Source organism: Planococcus citri, chromosome 5 (genome assembly GCF_950023065.1).
Source record: "Planococcus citri chromosome 5, ihPlaCitr1.1, whole genome shotgun sequence".
Taxonomy (NCBI): domain Eukaryota; kingdom Metazoa; phylum Arthropoda; class Insecta; order Hemiptera; family Pseudococcidae; genus Planococcus; species Planococcus citri.
In genome coordinates this window covers 40,899,671-40,922,481 of record NC_088681.1, presented here as the reverse complement: position 1 = coordinate 40,922,481, position 22,811 = coordinate 40,899,671, and the positions used below count along the sequence as shown (strand labels likewise).

General features: G+C 33.5%; 1 protein-coding gene across 2 annotated transcripts in view; it reads right to left on the bottom strand.

Annotated features, from left to right (window-relative positions):
• Positions 1 to 22,811, bottom strand: part of Nrx-1 (Neurexin 1) — a 154,469-nt gene that overhangs the window by 12,737 nt on the left and 118,921 nt on the right. For both annotated transcript variants that reach the window (XM_065368954.1, XM_065368955.1), the window contains exons 3-4: positions 18,920 to 19,069; positions 13,156 to 13,316 (exon numbers count right to left, since the gene is read on the bottom strand). In XM_065368954.1, the coding sequence (XP_065225026.1) occupies positions 13,156 to 13,316; positions 18,920 to 19,069 (311 nt within the window). The remainder of the gene's footprint in view (positions 1 to 13,155; positions 13,317 to 18,919; positions 19,070 to 22,811) is intronic.

The window sequence follows — 22,811 nt, the reverse complement described above, 5'->3', positions numbered from 1 at the left end:
GGTATACACATTTGAAAGAAAAATCGATTAGTCTAATTTCACGACACAGACACCTGTACTCTTCTTCTCAAGTGTGTACGCTATCGTATACCTTTGCCACCAGGATAAGGCAATGGCATGCTATAAACGATGATGTGCAAGATTCACGTACAGATATATTCTAAGTGCATCCGTAAGCATCTTCCGCACTATATAAACGACGACGCACGAGCAAGCAATTTCATTAAAATTGCACACGTCAGCGCTCACCTTCGTCATTACATTAAACAGCACGAATAGTAAGACTACGTTTGCGGCGGGTTACGTCGCCTAGCGCCTTTTTGTACCGCACAAAAAGAACACTGCTAGACAGAGACGGAGAGAATACCTCGAAATACCATAACGCTGCTGATTTCCAAAAGAAATAGCTTTATTATCATCGAAAAAGTAAATACCAAGTTGCTAAGCTGATTGCGCGTTTACTTTGAAGTACCATTTGCTGTACTAGGTACGAGAGTTTACCGCTGCAGAAACACACTTTTGCGCCAAGATTAAAGTCAAAGAGCAAGAGCACACAGCCACTATGAAAACAAATGCAAAACGAATAATACGTGACTGCATAAAATCAACTCGTTTGCATTTAAAATAAAAAATACACCGGCGTCCCCGCTTCTCCCACTCTTACCGTAGTCTACGACTTGGCTGCGTCGTCTCGCGCGTACAAAAAATAAATAAAAATTTTTATCAGCGAAAATTTTTCGATACGCTCGATTTGCTACGACCGTTGCATACTGGAGCAATATTCTCGTCGAGAATTTAAATTAAAAACCATACCGTCTGCGAATTTTTTCACCTCCTTTTGCCCTTGTTGTTTTCATTTAAGCCGCACAGATTATTATGAGTCATGTAGATGTGACCTGCCTGATATTCCCTCTCGCGTACTCTACCACCTTTTTTTTTTCATCTTCAGACTCTTTTTTCAAGCACCGATATTCATTTAATTACGACTCTCGTCTCTCGTTTCTCCCTTTCGTTAGCAATTGGAATTGCAGAGAGAGAACTCGCAATTAAGTTTTTCCCATCTTTTTTTTTCAAATATAAAATGGAAAAAATGGGAGCCCTGCAATTGCGCCAAATGGTTAAAATCATGTACCCGGAATTGCGCCGGGTTTTAAAAACGGTATACTGGCAATTGCGCCGAGTTGAGAAAAATGTGATATGAACAAAATATGAACGAATCGTTCATCGTTCAGTCGCAGTTATCTGAATTGATAATGAATCACCAACCTACAAAGGTGCATTTTACTATATTCATACATAAAGTACCTACGTATGCACATATTATTTTGTAATTATCTGGTAGAGTAAGTACTATGTATGTACATATCCGAAGACTCAGCTTTTCCTCCTCACCTATGAGCGTCAATAGACATACGGGAAGGACAAGGAATGTGTGTGAGGCTTTTCATTCGACCTTAAAAACTTACTTCTCACATGCTCATCCAGATATATGTGAGGGCGCATACAAAAAGGTACCTTATGGCCAAAAAAATTTTTGCCTATGGAGGGTTCTACTCGATTTTTGAAGAATCCCTAGGAAAATTGGGCGAAGAAGAAAAAAATTAATTTTTTGGCCATAAGGTACCTTTTCGTATGCGCCCTCGGTGTATTAGAAATGTGGATTATTTTTTTTTGACAATCTGTATCTATTGCTGGAGCTGGACTGAATACTTATAGGTACCTAATCATAAGAACGAATTTTTTAACCACACCAGAAAAATTATGAATCTGACAATCCGAAGTCTGAGTATAAGTGTGATGGGAGGATTCGTTCTTTTGACTGGCGCAATTCCCCATACACATATTTTTTTATGTGGCGCAATTCCGGGTATGCCTAATTTTTTTACTCGGCGCAATTCCGGGTACTTTTGGCGCAATTGCATGGCAGCCGGAAAAAATATCATTTCGATGTATTGTTTTCCATCCTCATACTAAACAGTGTGTCCATACAAGTGTACCTCTGTCTTTTGGTTGTTTTTTATATTGTTAAATTATACAATTTATTAAAGCGTTCTAGCGTGAAGAAGTATTATTCAAGAATTTTTCTCATTTTAACCGAACTAACCATACAAGTATCTACTTCGCTTTTATACAGTCGAGTATTGTGCGAAAATCTCTCTCTATCGTAAATTGTTCGTTTTTTTCCTTTTCTTATTTTATTTTATTTTTTTCTTAGCCATTTCTTCACGAGATCTTAAGAAACGAGAATATTTTTCTTATATGGAATACTTATATTCTCCATCTCGAGGGGGAAAAATAGATATTTATTAAATAGGAAAAAGGAGACGAACAAGTGACCTAGTTTATTTTAAATGACGATTTTTTTTGAATTTGCATTTTTTTTTTCGAGTTTTGCAGTAATTTTGCTGTAAAGTGATTTTCTGCTTATCAATGCTGCTTAAAATATTTTTCAAAAAAATATATATATATTTTAGAAGACTTTTTTTTTATCAGAATGTGTTAGATTAGATTAGTTTCAAAATACCCGGTAGTTTTAAATTTGAATTCGGTCCTTTATTGTCTAGAAAGTAACATATATACTTAGACGTGATTTGCTTATTTTAAAATTCTCTCAATTTCGTTCAAATATTCGTAAAAAAATAAGTTGTCAGAATCTGGAAAATTGTCGACGATCCACTCAGCCTGAAATCCAAGCTTATTGATATTGGATAGTGAAAAATTGTACCTAATTATTCTTGTCACGCATCTCATCTTTAAAAAAAAAACTTATTTGTTCAATTTTACGTAAATTCTAATAATTCATAAAGAAATTTTATTATTTAAATCAATTATTTATTTTCGAAAAACGCCATCAACTGAAGGAAGAATCATCACTCCCCAACGAAAAATGATTGGATTCGATCACATTTCATGCATAAAATTTAAAGACCAGATTATCAGATACAATCAGGTCTCCTTTCCACTAGTGAGTCTGATCAAGCTTGATCTAGTCTGATTAGATCCAATAAAGGAGACCTGATTGGATCTGACCATATTTGACTAGATTTTATCAGACCTGAGCAGATCCATCGTTTATCCTGGATTAAAAATATTTTCAGTTTTACGTACATAAGTATGGTAATCATCAATTTCAAATAATTTTCAAAAATAACGTTTTTAGTTTTTTTTTTTAAATTGAAGAAAATTTTCTTGCAATATTTAATTCTATTTTAATATCCTTTCAACAGTTTTTCGTAATTTTCAACAAATTTTTTGATATTCTAGACACTTTGTGCGAGATTTTGCTAAAATTGTGCAATAATGTCTCAACTTTTCATCATAGGTATGTGCCTATTAAAATATTTGTGTAGCCATTTTGCTAATATTTATTTGATAATTTTTCTCGTTACGAGGCTTGTTCTCAATTTTTCCCAAAAGTTATACTACATACTCGTAGTATCCAACCAAAAAATCTTCAAAAAGTAACTAAAAAAGCAACAGAACGTAAACAAAACATTTTAATGCAAAAAAGTCACTAAAAAAAAACAATACAAATTGAATTATTTTTTTTAATTTTAAAAAGTTAAACCATTTTGAAAGTTTCTGACAAAAAAAGCTAAACTTTTGGACAATTTTTGACAACAGAGAGAATTTTTGCAATTTTTGGTAAAAAAACACGGTTTTGATAAAAATTGAGACTTATGAATAAATACAATTTTTTAAATCGATCAATCGATCCTTATATTTTTTTATTTCAAGCAAAAAAACGGCTTTATGGGAATTTCTGGCAAAAATGTGAGACTTTTGGGTAATTCTTGGTAAAGAAGTAAGGTTTTTTAGCAATTTTGTAAAAAATCAAAAAATTTTGTCAGAAAGCAAGACTTTGGCAAATTAGCTAAATGCAAGACCTTTTGATTGACAATTAGAAGAGACGAACACGGGTCAATGACCTTGAAAGGGCTGTACAGACAGACAGACAGACAGACAGACAGATAGACAGACCGATAACTTTGAGATGACAGACAGACAGTCAGACATGCGATTTTGAAAGGTTAGACAGGTAGGTCAGTGACCTTTGGAGTTCAGACATGCGGATCAATGATCTTAAGAGGCCAAACAGACAGACGACCATGGAGAGGCTAAGCAGCCAACAGGTAAGTCAATGACCTTAAAAGGCCAGACAGGAAGACAGATAACGACCTTGAGAAGGCAGAAGGACAGGTCAATGACCTTTAAGATGACAGACAGATATATTCAGAGGGCAGACAAGTAGACAGACTACCTTGGGAGGCTAGATAGGTTGGCTAGTGACCTTGAAAGTCCAGACTACCGGGTCAATGACCTTAAGAGACCGGCAGGCCAGACAGACAGACGACCTTGGGAAGCCAGACAAACATGGTAACCTAGTCTGATGATCATACCAGATCCGACTTCTTTTTTTTAAAGGGTCTCCAATCTCCACGAGGGGGTAGAGGAAATTTATTGGCAGATCAGATCAAATTTTTATTAGATGACTCGAGAGTCCCGGACATACACATCTGGAACCGGTCGTCAAGCCACGAAAGATCTCCACATAAAGCTCAGACTTGCTTTGGATCAGGCTGAAGATTGGGTCCGGATGATCATATCTGATCTAACATTAGATCAATTTGACCAAAAAACATATCCATGATATTTTCAGTAGGTATAGTATTTTTTTTAAAATCATTTTTTTATAATTTTTGTTCATTTCACTTAGGTTTAATAATTTTTGTAAAAATTTGTACAACGACGAGATTTCATCTAATTTTGTTAGCTTTTGTTGACCTTACAAGATTTATCCACTCAAATTTCGAGATGTTTTATCAACTTTTTTTAGTCGTGTTTATTTTTTTATGCCATTTTGACAAGTTTTAACAATATTTACCAATTGCAATTTTTGTAAAATATTGTTCAATTGTATTAAAATTTAAAAAAATTGAATTTATTCAAGGTATATTTTGATGCTTTAAATAGTTACAAAACGTAACTGAAAAGAAACAGAAGCACTAGGTAGACACTCGTACATCAAAGAAGGGTATCGGGAGAATGAAAAGAAAAATTTCAGAACATTTTGTCAATTCTTGATACGAGTAGGTAGGTATTTTCAACTTTTTTTATTTAAATAAAATTACATTTTTCAGTCAATACATATCTATATTTGATAAATTCACGTGATCATTTTTTCTCTTTCATTTTTTATGTAGGGAATAGGTAGGTACTCATCGTGAAAAAAAAGGATTTTATTTTTTTAAAGAAAATTTTCAACTCCTCATCAATTAATTTCTCACGAGGAAAATGATGAAAAACACAAACGATGTCATATCATGAACTCCTCTTCTTTTTGCTCTACACAAATTGATGCTTATACTTTTTTGCAGGCTGCATTTCACAATGAGTAGTAAACCTATCAACTACTACTGTAAATAAGTTGAAACGAATACTAAATTCTGGCGTCGAAACAGAGAATTTAACGTAACCTAATTAACACCATCGAGTCGAGAGTTAAGTAAAGTAAAAGCGTGTATTAATGACAAAAGATTTTGAAATTTGAATGACAAATCTGCCTACACAAAGGTGTTCGTGATCGTGTGTCGTATACCTTTACCTACCTATCTAGTTTGCTGAAACCTATCCACGCTGTAGTAGGCTATACGTCGCGTCGTGTCGTGTAAATACTAGTAGGTACATCTCATATACGACGAATACGCGATGAAACAGAGTGACATACCAAAGCATCGCAGAGAGAAGATAAAAGTCATGACTTACATTAAGAAAATCTCTATATTCGTATCACGCTTTAACACGGCGGTGCACGAAAGTTGGTAAATTATTGAATTACGTTACATTAGATCAGAGTTAATCTGTACGACGTCGACAACATGTAACAAATCCGATAATTAAACTTTAGATACCACGACGCCGACGACGACGACACAGCGAGCTTTATAAAGCTACGTAATTTTTGCTATTCTTCCTATTAAACCTGCTGGGCTAATATGTATATTGTAAAGGCCCGTATACTATATTTACTTTTCACAGAGACGAGTTTGAAACAAATTTCTACCCAGGATTTATTTTACTACCGCTTCGTTTTCCTTTTAGTTTTTTTTTTCCTTCATCATTTTATATAACTTTACTGTGTCGCTCTCGACTCTTTTTGTTTAATGTAGGCGTATCGAGTCCAAGAAACAGCAACAATATTTGCTTAGACGTTTTTCTTGTAAGCAGGAAATTGTATTTTTGGCGTAAGGTCAATCTAAATTTAATTTTATTCCATATATATTTTGTTTTTTATTTACAAGTCCCACCTTGAGCAGTTTTCTCTCGAGTTTGCCCTCTTTTATTTCTTCTCTTAAAACTTTTTCAATCTAATCTGACGAAAACGTTATCAGCTGTCGTTCTTTTGCAACTTTTGCCCCGTTTTTCTGATTGGAAAAAGTGAATTTTATCCAGTTTATAGTGTGCCTCCAAAGTGTGCGCTGGCAAATCTATAGGTAGGTACTCCTAACGAAATCAAAATCACCCTTCGAGGTCAATACTTTGGTAAAAAATAAATACTGAAAAGGAAACCTCCTCGAAAGAGGAAATCACATTATACGGTTTTTTTTTTCTTCAACCGCTACGAATATTTTTCAATTTTTCAGAACAAATTTTATCGAGGATTATTTTATTCGAACACAGCGTGTAAAATTGTGAAAAGAGTTTTAAAAAAAAATCAGAATAAATAAAAAATGCGTTATTTCAATGGATTTGGTATTTTTCCTTTTCAAATTTATTTTCGGCGAAAAAAATATTCTTCGTGAAATCTGCAATTTTTATTATCATGTTGAAATTTAATCGAATTTATGCGAACTTTGTAACGTTGAAATATAAAATTTTTTTCATTCGATAAATAACGACGATATTTTGAAGCCAAAAATGATTCCTCTGTATGAGAATAACAAAGCTATTACTGTCAGAAACATGTATACAGCCATACAGGGCTCTATAAGTGCCATTTTGTAATTCCGCTGTAAACATCTCGAGTATAGGAAGACGTATCTGGTGACATAGCTATAGGATTTTTCAGCGTAGGATGAAACTATGGAAGGGATAACGATGGACAAATTACAGACTCTTTTTTTATTTTGTAAATTCGCAATGATTGGAGATATTTTGAATTCATTTTTTTTGGTTTTCATTACATTAACATTGGGTAGGTAATTTTATTCATTTTTTTTTACTAAAAAAAAAATAAATGAATTATAAAATTCGATGTAGGTAGAAAGTTTAAATCTTTCTGAAATTTAATAAAGTTACGTAACAAATTACAATTCATCTAATTGAAATTATTTCAAGGACTGAGCATTTACCTGCGTTGATTTCAAAAATCATATATTATCTCTTTATAGAAAACGTTTTGATATTTCGATTTCCTGAGCAAGCTCAGTGTCAGTATTCTTATTATTCTGAAGGAAAACGAAGAAAGAGTTGTCGATGTTTCGTGCCTGCCTGAGGCTTCCTTTTCTTCACCATCTGGATGGGAACGCGTCTTCTTTGTGTAAATAGGTACCGAGAATTGCGAAATATTGAACTAGTTTCGTTATTATTAAATTCTGCTTGCTTTTCGTCGAAAGTTTTCAAAATGAGAAAATGAAAGAAAACGACGGTTAACGGAATAGATTTTCTGGATTTAGACGGAGAAGAGAAAAGAGGGAGAACAGGAGGTTGAATTTTCTAGTTTGTGTTTCACGATTTGGTAGGTACTGGATATGAAAATTGTGTTATCAGCTTTCGAGTTTTATAGAAGCGATTCCAAATCTTATTGGTGTAATTTTTATAGAGCTGTAAATTTTGTACTTGGTGCAGTTTTTTAGATGAGCTTCTGAATTTTTTGCAGAATACTTTTCTAATACTCGATTATTAGAAAATTATTCATTCGTTGTATTCTGAATTTCATTGAAAACCCAGCCACTGAAATTAAAAATGATCATTTTTAATCCGAATAAGGATTTTCTAATCTCACAAATGTTGTTCTTGAGGCTTCGAGATCGGTTTGAATTTTTATTTTCAAAACTGGTAGGTAAAAAAATCCAACGTTTTTAAAATGTGCAAAAAAATCCCCAAAATTTTGAAAAATAAGTGCTCGATAATTGAAATTGGAAACTCGTGCATTCTGGATCAAAATATGCAAAATAGATCCAAATCATGAAATGAAACTAGTAAACGAATTTTTGAACATCATTTCACAAAATTATTAATATTATGCATAAAAATACTGTAAAAACTCGCGAATCGTATATTTTTCTCGAACGAAGCTCGTTCACTTCGTAAACTCGTCGTCGCATATTGAACCATATTTTCGTATTAATTTCAGCCGATAAATTGACAGAAAAGTTCTTTTTTTTTGCGAGGCGTATAACACGCGGCAATAAACAGGGATAACGCGTTAGCTATACAAGTAGGTATATCATAACGTTGCATAAATCATCCAAATACTCGAGCAGTTTCAACACGAATACGTTTCGAAATATATTTTATCAATTTACCAAACGCCATTTTTGAACGCCCTATATAAATAATGTACTCGGAACAATCATCCGTGTGTCTGTATACGAGTATAATACTTCGCAGCATCCAGTATGGTACATGACACCACACACCACATCCCCAACCAATGACAATAACGAAAATTTGTTTCGGTCTCTTTTGAAAACTTATCCACTGAGCTGAGGTTTAATAAAAAAAAAAATCCGAACTCGGTGGGTTTTTTTTGCCAGCGTTGTTGTGTGTGCCATCTTACGTAAATATAAGTAGGTCTTAGAGATGGGGATGTGGTTAAATATATACATAGTATTGAAAATAGTGTTGCTGTTCAAATCGTATTTACTTATTCGTACGGATAAAGGTTTCATAAAACGCAGCGAATAAACGATGAGCGTATTTTATTACTGCATTTTATATAGGGAGAAAGAATTGCTTAGAGTTCAAATCGAATATTTTGTGACAATTTCGAGCGGAGTATTTGTGAAAAATTACCTTAAAATTGAACTGTTTCGAACGTATTGTTGTGGAAAATGCGATACTGATATTGGACTTTTAAATATATCGAGAAAAATGTCACCGTATGTGAAACCATATTTTGTACTCGTATGTAGAAGATATATGTATAGGGAGTGTTTGAAATGAAAAGTGCATGATAATATAAGTTGAAGAAATAGACAGCTCATATGGTTGAGAGAGAAAGAATAATTTAATCGAACTACTGGATTTATATATTGAAAAGATTCCAAAAAATTTCCAAAAATTATTTTGGTAGGTAGGTAGCTTATCTACCTACTCGTTACCTATCTAGCATTCCTGCAAGTTTGAGAAACCCCAATCGAAAATTTCCAGAGATGTGAAGTTTAAACGCAAATTGCCATTTCACATAATTTTAAGAGGCTGGGGAGGGAGATAGCGACCTAAAATGACAAGGAAACTTTTTGAACTAGCACAGTCCAATTTGAACGAACGTAATCTAGATCGAAAGAGTATATTCTAAGACCCCTGTAACCAAAATTTCAGGTCCTAAAGGCTAAAGTTGATTTTTGAATTTTTGGAGAATATTTGAACATTAAAAAAATAACATTTTTACAAAAAATATAAATTTTTCTAACAAGGGAACCGACTTAAGATGTTCGCTATCGATTTGAACAGAACCGTGATTGTTGGAAAAAGCATGGTCTAAAATCTACACAACCTAAATTTTAGCTGCTTAAATTAATTTTTAGATTGTTGGCTGATTTTTGAAAATTTAAAATTGGCCGTTTCTGGTAATTCAGGTTACTTACTTATGCTTTAAAAAAAACATTTTATTTACTAAAAGTGACGGAAAGTCCTGACGCTAATATAATAACAACTCTCTCAACTTGAATTGTAGATTTGAAGCTTCTAGCGCGTTTTCGATTCCTCCAGAACGCATTGAAATTAACTTGAGCAGTTAAAAATCAAATTCTAGAATATTCTCGACCTATTCAACGAGTTGATCCACAATTGAGCCGATTTCCAGGCCTCAAGTGCGTTTTCCCCACCAGAATCTTCAAGAACAAAGTTGAAAAAATTCAAAATTTTCTGTTCGAAGGAGAATGTTTGGCACGAATTGCATTATTTTGTCTGAGAGCAACCTCTCAAATCTAAATTACATTCTTTCGAGTCATTTTGGAGCCTCCATCGCGCAATCCGATCAAAAAAATGTGCGCTCGAGGTGTCCGCTTGGAAATCGGGTCAAATAATGAGAATCAGGGCCATCGAGAGGGAGGACAAAAGGGGCAATTTGCCCCGATCTTGCGTCCAGAAAAAAAGGGCATACTTATGATGAAAGAAAACCCTGTTTTTTACTTCTCAAACCACATATTTTCAAAAACTTTTGCCCTCTCACTTCGCTTGAGATTGTTTCCTTTTCTTTTTAAAAGTTTAAATTTCTGGGAAAAAAGACATCGAACTCTGAATGTTTTAAAGTGAAAAAAATAAACGTTTCGCATAAAAATTATCGTTTTTTTTGCGCTCACTTGGGACCTATTTTTTTTCTTTTTCAAAATTAACATCCTAAAAAAAATCTTTCAAATTCTAAAATTTCAAAAGCCAAAAAATAAACTCTTTTTGCATAAAAAAAACATAGTTTTTAGTTCTCTCAAAGTACCCACAAATTTTCAATAAAATCAACTTCCTAAAAAAAAAACATTGTTTTTAGGCCTCTTGAAATCAAATTTTCAAAAACTTTTGCCCTTGCTTCATTTCGGTTAATTTGTGTTTCTTGTTTTAAAATTTTAAAAAGTCACATTTGGCCCCCCAAAAATTCAAAACAGAAAATGAAAATTTTTATAAGTTAGATATCAATCGGTAAAATTTGTATTTTTCCTTATATTAGTGCGGGCAAATTTTCAGTAGAACCCCCTCTCCCCTTCTCAAAAAACCTTAATATAGCTTCTTCCTTGGAAATGGGGCCAAATATGTAATTGTACTTTTCTCCGGCTTACATTGGCTCTCGACACCCCTGATGAGAATAAACACTTCAAAGCGGTTGAGAATTAGCCACAACTCGATTTTTAGCTGCCCAAATCAATTTTCACGCTTCTGGAAAAATTGAAAATCGTGCTGGAGCCCCCAGAATGACCTTAAATGGCAAACTTCGATTTGGGGGAGCTGGTATTACTATCAGGACCAATTTTCATCAGTCATACAGAATAAACATAATTATATTTTTTTGAAAAAAGGAGGTCCCGGTGTGTCTAAATCGTCAAAAATGTGCAATTTTGATTTTTCAAAAATTCACCAAAAATCGAAAAATTAATTTGGGTTGCAGAAATTTGAATTCTGGACACAATTTCTGTTCACTTTTTCCTTTTTCTTTCAAATCAGTAAAAAAGTACACAACTATTATCCAACTTGCTCCTCAAAAATCAATTAGAATTCTTACGTGTTAATAAAATTGCCTAACCAGTTTGCCGTAAATATGAATGAATATCTTTCCACATCGAATCAACTAAAAATGATTCCACGAAACACTACTTGCGACTAGAGAAGGCAATTTCCAAAGTTGTAGCTGCCCAATCGCATTTTTCGACCATTTTTTGACAATTTTTGGACCCCAAAAGATACTTTACGGACCCATAACTTTTTGACCCAGAATATGTCATGACTTATGAAGATCACTATTTTACTTTTTTTGACACATTCTTCCATTTTCATGGCGGAATTGTCCAAAAATTGAAATTTTGAGACTTTGAACCCATGTGGGGGTCCGTAGTTTTGGAAATGGGCAGCTATAAATTTGGAGGTGCACTACCAGTGGGGTCCTCTTACTTTAAAAAAATCTGGTCACGTGAGGTTCCTTTGTTCGATAAATATTCGTAATAATCTGAACGTCTGAAGTTTACCAGACAAAGCAGAAAAGCTTTCAAAATAATAAAGAACGAATTTCTAAATAATCCAAAATCTTTCAGCATGTCAATATATTTGGACTAAAAATACCAAAAGACGAAATCAAAACTTTCATTTTACAGAAGTGATGAAAATAAATTTTCGAAATTTTTTGTGTGACTTGGAGTGGGTGGAAGGGAAGTGATGATTCAAATACGCGATAGATACATGCAACATGAAATAAATTGGCTTTTAACCAAAAAAATAATTTAATGTAGGACTAACATAAAAATCAACTTAGATATTCGGTGATCAATGTTACCAACCTTGTAATAATCTAAACGCTTCAAGGGGATAATCATAAAATAAATAAGGACACACTTTATACGACACACCATTAAAATCCTCGGAACCTCCCTTCCTCATAAATTTCTCCGAAAAATTATACTCGTTCGTCCTGGTAGGAAATTTCCCAGTCATAAAAATTTTCCGCAACTGGGTGAAATTTTCACAACTTAATACCCGAGACAAACCTTTTCTATACAGCTCACTCTAAAAACCACATGCTTTTAATCTCGACGACTCATAGAATTGGGAACTTTTTCATTAAAAAGGTTATTTCGGCTCGGTAAACTGATCCACTTGGAGAAAAAATTGCACACAGCCCGTTACAAAGCCCATATAACGTTTATTACTTTTTAATACCGTCGACAGAACATCTCCAACGCTAATAGCACTTTGGGAATAACTTTCGGCTATTATTTAAAGTTATAAAAAAATAAATGATGAATGATAGAAAGTTTTTAAATTAAATTACGAGCGGCGAGAAGAAGAAAAAATAGTGCAAACGTACATAGTACTCCATAAACCCATTGAAATGAAAAACCATTTTAGAAATTATATTTTCCCAGCAAAAAAAAATCTCAAAAAGAAACTTACTGTACGTATAGTATAATGTAAAAGTTTACACTTTCGAACCATCGAAAACTTTTCAAATGTCATTTTTAATCCAATTTAACGTTTACAAAATTATGAAAATTTTTAATCATTTTTCAAATCGACGTGAAGAATAAATTTCTATCCATCTGATTGTACCTTCTATGTAGAGATACCAGAGTCGAATTTCAATTAGAATTTTCTGCGTGAGAAATACTTGGTAGGTAGGTATAATTTTATGCTAAAATACGTCGCATTGCGGAGCTCAGGGATCCGGTCTATAGGTATTATAATTTACGTTATAACTCGCTAGAATGTATACAATACAAATAAACCTACCTCCTTGATTCGTCTGTGCAAGATTATCTTATGCCATCTGTAATCATCGAAGCGCACTTTGTTCGGTTTAATATACATGTCCAGTTTACCAGTGGTCACTTTCATTAGGACGGAAATACCTCCTTCTTTGATTGCAATATTTAAATAATCTTCTTCGTTACCTAAACATCAAAAATATACAATTACGTTAACACAAAACAAAATAAATAAGGAAAGGAAAGGAAACCTCAGATAATGAATCAAAACGTCGATAAAAAGGCTCGTTCCCTTATAGCTTACAACTACAATTACACGGTAGAAAACACTTTCAAGTCAAGTGTGGCTGATTTTATATATACGCATAAAGGCTTTTCTTACATATAGTAAGTGCCAACGAAATTGTACTCAAAATGCGAAATAAAAATTAACATTTTAGCACGCATAATTATCGATTAAATAATTTAAGCGATAAAAGTTCGAACTATTTTGTTTTATATTGTTCTTGTTCACGCTATACACCAACCATTATACATCACGACTTGTGAAATAACCGCCGAAATTTAAGCCTCGTTATGGCAAAAGTTCGCTAAACGTTCCTCGGTAGAATGGAAATTTTACCAACGACCGAATATACTACGTGCATAAGGTAGCCTGGGTACCGGGTACTTTTTATGCCATATTCAATTTATTAGCTTAATTTTATTGGAATAATTTTTCAAAACTTTGATACGACCGTAGAGCAATTATAAGTCGATGGGATCACTAAAATTTTATAAATCGAGCACCAAAAAGAAAGCACTAAGCAGTAGTAAAAGTAAGAATAAAATTATGCACGTAAAATCACGATTAATAAAATCTTTAATTTTTCGCGTGATTCGTTTTTCAAACGAATGTTTAGTTTTTTTTTTAAGCGAACGACTCGTTAAATTTTAAACGAGTGTGTTTAATTTTGAATTCCAACAAAAACGATACTTTAATGGTACAATTTTGAAGAATTTTTAGTCAAAAATTAATGTTCCGAGCAATACAGTTCCTTAAAAAAAATACAAAAAATTTAATCAAAAAAAAATACAAAAAATTTAATCATTTGAGGAGAAAAAACAGCATATTGAACGATAACGAATAAGTCAGGTGATCAAATCATTCGTGAACGACTACAGTACTGGTTTACTTTGGTGATTACTTGAACCTGAATTTAGTCAAGGAGTTATTACTGATTTCCAGTCAACTTATTTGAGCAATGAATTCGGTCAGTCGAGACTGATTCCTCTGAAATGATCAAATATGAATATTTCGAACGAACAAATCATTCGCGAACAAATTTCTAGCATGCATTCAAAATAAAATTGGATCGAAAAATGATTTGTAACGATACGATTTTGAACAAAATTCCAGTAGTTCAGGACTCGTTCACTTAAAATGAACGAAAATAATTCATTTCAATTTTCAAATCGTTCATGAACGACTCCTTCCTGTCTCAGTATTTTTTTTCTAGTTATCACTTTCGAAAAATTCAAAATAAATTCAGTCCTTCGTGAATGTTTTGTTTGGAATGAAAAATATGAATCACTTGGATGAATGAATCATTCGCGAACGATTCATTTAACAAGACTATCATTTTAAAATTTATATTGGAATTCGCATTTTAACTGATTATTTTTCAAGGGAAAATGAATCAAGTCGTTTGTTACTGATTCGTTCGGAATGACAAAATATGAATCATTCAAAGGAACAAATCATTCGCGAACGGATCCTCAATACCAGGGATAAAATTACTCAAGTGATTTTCCAACCAGGTACGTGGTTTGAAACATAATTTCTAAATCAGTCATTCGCGACTGATTCGTTCGAAATAAAATAATATGAATCATTCAAACACACGAATCATTAGAGAACGAATCGTCAGTACCTAATTGTTCCAAATTAAATTGAACCATTAACCGGGACAACCGAGTGTCAACGATACATTATTTTAGTCGTTCGTGATTAATTTAATTTGAATGAAATGAACGAAAATTACTCACTGTTATATAGTCAAATCGATCATGTACGATTCACTACAAAATGTTTTGTTTTTAGAGCATTTATCGTCAGGGGTGCGGTGAAGGCACTTTCTTGAGTACCAATCCTCGTTGACGATTTTGGGGGGGCCTTTTTTTTTTGATAAATTCGTGGATACTTACTTGCACACAGCAAAAAAAAGCAGGTAGATGCCCCCTAATCTTCACGACTCCCCTTATCCCTTATACATTTTCAAACTATTTTAAAAAACGATTATAATACCTACCAAAAAATAACTATTTTACCTATTTTTTCAAAATTTCTAAAAAAGGGAAAAACTATCAACTTTTTTTATTCCGCATATAGACATATTGTTGTAAATGGCCCCCCTAAATTTGAACAACCTCCTAAATACAAGTGCCTGAAGTGCCCCCTCCCCCATTGTTGATAATTTGAACATTCTTTTAATCTTTTAAAAAAATTGCAGGGATGAGAACCAAAAAAAAAAGTTTGGTTAAGGTTAAAGGTTCCTAAAAGTTACTGAGAGAAAGATTCTAGTTAAAGGCAGGTTAATTCCCCAAAATTAAAAATTTGGGTTCCTGGTTGTGAGTTCCAAAAAATTACAGTAATCTTTTTCGAGTTAAGGGTCAAGGTCAAGGTATTTTTTTGAATTTTTTTTAAATAAAATTTTTGAAATGTGTGTACAAGTACATATATGCACTGCTTAGTATTATTTATCCAACAGTGTAACTATAACGAACCTACGAAGTACGAATGAGCCAGTTCAAACCCATTTCTGTGAGATTTCAAAAAATATCGTCCGTTTTTTCAAAAATTAATAACCAGTTGTCGCCTTTAAGGACTCTTGAAATCCAGACAAAGTTCAGAATATGAATACAAATGAAAAATTCATCAATTTTCTCAAGTTTCGCACAAAAAATACTGAAAAATGTTGATTTTATTTTTAAAAATTGAAAAAAAAATGAAAAAAGAAAGGTTACAGGTTAACAATTCGGGAAATGAAAATTTTGAATTCGGGTTCCGGTCAAGGGTTCTAGTTCCAATTTTTTAAATTTCGGCTAAATGTCATTGGATAAAAATTATTTCCCCAAAAATTTTCGAGTTAATTCCGGTTATGGTTCAGGTTAAAAATTCCAGTTTGCATTCTTAAAAAATTATAATATTGAGATCGAAAATTGTAAAATTTAAGGTTATAATTTTGAAAAAATGAGGAGAGGGTCAAAGGAGAGGGGGCACCAATGCTAGTTTAAGGGGGGCGCTATTCATTGACCTAGGGGGATCACCGCACCCCTGAAGGGGGGAACTAATGCTAGTTTAGGGGGGCGCTACTCATTGGCCCTAGGGGGATCACCGCACCCCTGTTTATCGTTATCCAAGATCTGAATTCCAGAGATTTATTACAGGAAAATAATTCTATAGTTGGTCAAAATAATTGCTTACTTTTCAATTTAGCAATCAATAGAATTTGAGCTGAGAAATTTTTTTCTCATAGAGACCAATTTTTGAAAAAATGAAACCAGGGCTCGTACCAACTCAATTTCTTTCCCCAAAAAAAAAAAAAAAAATGTAACTTTAGTAACCAAAAGAGCTCGGAAAAGTAACCAAAAAAGTGACAAAACCCAAGCAAAACATTTTAACGTACTCGTAGAAAAAAATCAAAAAAATTTTTAAAAAAAACAAACAAAAAACAAAATATTGCAAATTGATATGTTCTGGTTTTTAAATTTAAAAACTTGAAATATTTACACGTAAATTTGAAACTTTTTGACGAAAAATTTAGACTTTTGACAATTTTGGCAATAAAGTAAACATTTTTGCAATTTCTAGCAAAAAAAGCTAATTTTTAGCAAAATAGAACAAGACTGACAATTTCAACAAAAGGAATGATTTTCTGGCAATTTCTGGCAAAAACGCGAGGCTTTTAGGCAATTTTTGAAAAAAGTGTCAAAACTTGGGGATTTTTGCAAAAAATGACTACTTTTAGAAATTTTGATTGAAAAAGAGGGTTTTTAACAATAATTTTTGGAAAAAAGCTAAACTTTGACAATTCAGCAAAAAGCCGCGATTTTTGGGAATTACCGAGAAAACGGTGTTACTTTTTGTCAATTTTTGGCAAATACTACCTAAACGAGACTTTTGAATAATTTTTAAAGAAAAAAAAAGAAAAATATGCCAAAGAAATTGGGTACATTTTTTTCGATAAGTGAGATTTTTCTCTGTAATTTTGGACAATTTCTGGAAAAATGTAAAATTTTTGGTATTTTTTGAAAAAAACTGAGCAATTTTGACATTTTTTGGCAAAAAGCAACCCTTACAATTTTAGCAAAAAGCACGAATTTTTGGCAATTACAGGCTAAAAATGGAAATTTTTTGCAATCTTTTGTTGAAAACTGGAAACTTTTTTGGACAGTTTTTCGGTTTAAAAATGAGATCTTTTGGCATTTTTTTAGACAGAAAATCGGTGGGATTCAATGTAATTTTTGTTATTGAAGTTTGGTTATAAAAAAGTCAATTTCCTTCAATTATTTTTAAAAGATGAATCCAACCGTTCAAAACTGATTCAGTCTAAATGAACAAATGAAGTAGGTACAGTAAATACACATTAGGCGAAAAAATCATTCGCAAAATTCATTTGAGGAGCTCATTGCAAAAGTAGCCCTTGTCACATGAACCTATGCAATCTCCAAAGCTCTCCCTTGAGCGTACCCAGTATCATGAATGTAAACTCTATAAAGCAATTCCTCTCAGGGCTACTCAGGGTAGACTAACTTGACGGTCATTTCATCATTACAACATGATCTCCGCAGTTGGCAATAGGTGCAATCGAGTAAAACGTGTCTAAAAGTTCATGTGACAAGGGCTACTTTTGCAATGAGCTCCTCATTTTTAAGATTACAATTTGATCGTTCGCGATGATTTTATTTGAAAAGAAACAAGACAAATCCAAACACTGAAATATTCAAAATTAAATTCATAGAACACTGCAGATATTGAAAGATAGATAGATATCAATTAAACGAGAAATCGAATCAGTCGTTCGTGATTTATTTACAATTGAAATGAACGGTAAATCTCAATTTTGGTAACTAAATCGTTTTTGAACGACAATTTTCAAGTCGCTTGGGGACTTGGTGGCGTAGAAAGTAGGTACCTAGATTCGGCGATGAAATATTAAAATGATAAGCTTTTGAAACTCCAATTAGGTCGTTCGTGATTTACCTACTTTGGTAAGAGTGAATCAAAACGAATAGGTAGATAAGTACTTAACTATTTTTCAGATATTTTCACACATCAGTTCAACCAATTCCACAAATTTCTCAACTCAAAAAAATCCACAAATAACCAACTCCCTCCCTCCCCCCCCCCAAAAAAAAAATTTGCTCAAATATTCCGCAACTTTTACTAGGTAACTACATCGCACAGGTGTATTTACAAAAGCGTAATTTTAAATTTAATTTGTTTATTTGTCATCTGCCGAGTTACGTTGGCTGAATAAACAACTTTTCCTTATTTCTACCCGACGAAAATCCTGCTATTTCGCCATCGTAGTACGCATCACAATTAACGTACACTAATTGACAATTCGTATCGCATTTCTGCACACCCAGCCTCGCGAAAAACGTTTCTATGACAACACTCGATGTCCACAATCATAAATTCGAATTTGAAAAAAAAAACACTCGCTCTTATCCTATAGCTCGAGTCGAGATTTTTCAAAGTTTACACGTGTCGATAGGGTCACTATAGCTATATAGGCACTTACCCGAATGAAATAAAAATCCGTTCGAGTATTTCGTCCTGAAGCTAAAGCTGATCACTTCTTGAGTAGTGCTGGTTGCTTCGTTTTCAGCTCCTTGAAGATTATACTCGACGTATTCCTTGCCATAGAATGTAGCTTCAGAAGGAGCTTTATCTGTAAAGAAGAAGCAAAAAAAGACAAAACTTTCGTTATTAAATAGCACTTCATCGATAGTACGAGTACAAACTACAAAGACAGTGTTGTTTAAAGAAGATAAAAATATCGTTGATTACTTTCACCCCCCCCCCCTTATTTTTTTCAAGGCATACAAATTAAAATAGTCTCCCGCGAGAGGCCACACTTTCATCTTCTCGATGACCTTATTGTAGCCGCAGCAAACCAAACTTTTTCATTTTTCCTGCTAAATTTCTGGCTCGAGTTTTTTTTCTCCATCGAGATGAATTTTACTCGCGAGATTATTCAGCTCGAGGCGATTCGAGAGCATTTTCGCGTTTTGGGAAAAATTTAATTTATTTGAAACATAACGCAGATAGCACTTATCAGCCAATATAGCTTTGAAATAAATTGCCAAATTTTACAAGAACCTGACTACCCACGTATTTTGGTGCCATTTTTGTTAAAATCATGTTCTTGATTGTGGGAGTTTTGGTAAAATAAGTAAGTATATGGAATCGTATACGAACGAAAATAAAAAGTCATAGTTGGTACGGTCATTCAAATTCGGATGAATAAAGCTATGCTAGTTTGAATTTAAGGTATCCACCTATATATATGTACCTACAGGATGACTCGTAAATCTTTGTTCGGTTACAAAAAATAAAAAATTATAAGATTTTTCTCAGAACTTCATCTAGAATACCCCCTCCCTATCTCCATTTTTGTCTTTGTTCATAAAATTATATGAAATCGGTTTCAAGGTCAAAAATTATCAAGAAAAAATGACCCTTTGCTTTAGAATTGGACTCTCTGCATGTAGAACCCCAATCACAGGAAACAAGACCAGCACAACCATCTTTTTCCCTCCAATTTTTTCCCATAAGAAAATCTGGGCCAAGCAGAATTTACGTTCCACTCTGTACAACGCGTTAAAGTGTCCAAATACACGTTACACGAGACCACATTGTACATTCGAGGTGAAATCTGACTCAGATATTGGAAGCAATTTTCTTTTATATCTTTCTCGAATCGAGTGTACGTACAATACGAATACACGACCGCAAAAAAAAACATAGTACTACGTTCGATAAAAACTATACATGGTTCGATAACCATATCCATGGTATCTGTGTGACTAAAAAATACATCTAAGAAAAGGTCGCTGCATGGCGGCAATATCCCATCCAATAAAACGCCTATATTAACGAAATTTTATCCGACTGTTGGTCGCAGTCACGAAATTTTCAACCCTCTTAGCGAAAAAATACATATACTTATTTAAAGCATAACACCAAAAAACCCCATCTACGACGGGGTAAAACGAGCCAAAGTGGAAAGGAGCTGAAGAAGGGGCGGAAAAATGTAGTAAATTTTCAAGCATTCACCCCGTATAGAATTTTTATCAGCTCGAATATACGAGTAGTCGTGCCATCCTCAGCTTTAAATTGTATACGCGTATATACGAAAATCGTCCGCATAAATCACAAATTTGAATTTCAAAGAAGTTGAAAGATGTCGCCGCGAGTTATTTATGTGTATTAGTATCGTTATGTCGCGATAAAATTTCAATTATTACTTCACGTATAGAGTTTGAAAACCCATTCTGCCAAGAAAGTAAGATATACCACGTGTATTGATGCGGCACTTAACACGTACAAATCAACATTAAACTCGTTATATCCAAATCCTGCTAACAATGTTTACATTTAATTTTATCCGTCGCGAGTAATCTGGCGAACAACGTTTATCGACGGTTTATACTCGTACCTCTACGAATGCGAATTCCGCCTTCGTGTACCTACCCAACATCTCTATATCTCTATTCGCGGTATTATTCATATTGTACCCGCTAACACTGGCTATTGTGATATTTGAACGAATAATGAGATAACGAAATTTATCCCTGTTTGTATAGACAAACTCATTGTGAGAGAGAGAGAAGTTTAGTAAATTTTACCATTCTCTCGGTCATTGTCCCATTGTGATGATGGGGAAATACTTGAATAATACGCGCTATTTAGCATCTTATCTTGATTCTGGTACGCAAAGGTGCGTTAAATCGTGAATATACATCAGGCTAAGGAATAAATTACTAAATGCATATTAAAACTGAAGAGGTTGATAACGTCGTCTACCCACTACCCAGAATCGTTGAAGCACTCGAACAAAAACTCTCCACCGCAAAGATTTCATTTTTTTTTTCATTTCGCTTCAAAATTCAACACTGTCTTGGAATGAAATTTTTACGAAATCAACATGAATTTTAATTAAGCCAGATTAAAGAAAAAAAAATTGAACGATTTTGACCAAAGTTAGTGGAAAACGTCATATTGAGTTGAAAAATATCAAGAAATTTTTTCAGCTCAAGAAGGTGATTTGGCCGGTTCCTGCTTGCGAACCATAAATAGGGGACTTGACAACCGAAAAGCAACCCATTTGCGAACCACAATAGGATGAAGACAGGGGGGAAAATAATCATTTTTATTCATAAGTATATTTCAATGCAAGATGCACCCATTTGCGACCAAGCCCGAAAAGGCCTACTAGACGTTTGTTCCTTTCCTGCACTCATTTGTGATAGCAGAAGTAAGAGGGCACCTATCGTATTGAAATTTTGCCCCATTTGAAGAGTAAAGCATAAGATGACGATCCAAAAATTGTAATCTGCACTGTTTTCCTGTCCTAATAAGTAACCATAATCTTATTTGATTATTGTTATTATTATCGATTAGGTATACGAGTACATTACAACTTGGTTACTCATAATCTCCTTTCATTTTTCAATGTTGAATGTGCTTTATGGTACACTAATATTAGCCCCCCCCTCTTCATCTGAATTTCATTGATTCAAGCCATTCTGAGCCTCCGGCGTGATTTTCGATTTCTCCAGAATTTTGAATTTGCTCCTTAGGCAGCTAAAAGCTGAGTTATGCCTTATATACTCGACCTGTTTAACGAGTTCATCCACATATAAGCCGATTCTAAGGTAGACATCTCAAGTGTTTCTTGACCAGTTTTTTTTTTGTAACAAAAACAGTCAAAAAATCAAAAGTTTTCTGTTTCCGAGGAAATTTTCAAAATTTGCCCATATTACTGGTCTAAAACAAATCCCCGTCTCCAGTTCAGATTCGGCTGTTTCAAGTCATTCTGGAGCCTTCAGGAAACGAGAGAGCCAAAAAAAATCAATACAGCAGCAAAATGTTGAAAATTAATGTACTGGTTTTTCACATTTTAGCACATTTCAAACCTATTTTCCTCAACTTACCATGCGTTTGTACATAATTTTTATACTGTACCTGTACCCACTATACCCAGAAGATCTATTACAATTTCTTAGTCGAAAAAAATAGTCAAATTGGACAAATTGCTGCTTTTACAAATTTCGTAGCGGGTAGGTAATTCTTGGGAGTAATTTGGAGGATCAAAAATTTGACCAGAGAATTTTTAAGCCCACAGTACGTTGGCAGTTTTAATGAAAAGTAGGACTTTTTGATAGTTATTTTAGTAAAAAAAAAAAACAAGATTTTTTGATTGAGATTAATAGTTGATGAATCATTCGCGAACGAAATGATAAATTTTTAGTGAATCATTCGCGAACGAAATGAATAATTTTTGGTGAATCATTCACGAACGAATCGATTCATTTACCTAATTTTTGGTGAATCATTCGCGAACGAATTGATTGAGATTAATAGTTGATGAATCATTCGCGAACGAAATGATCAATTTTTAGTAAATC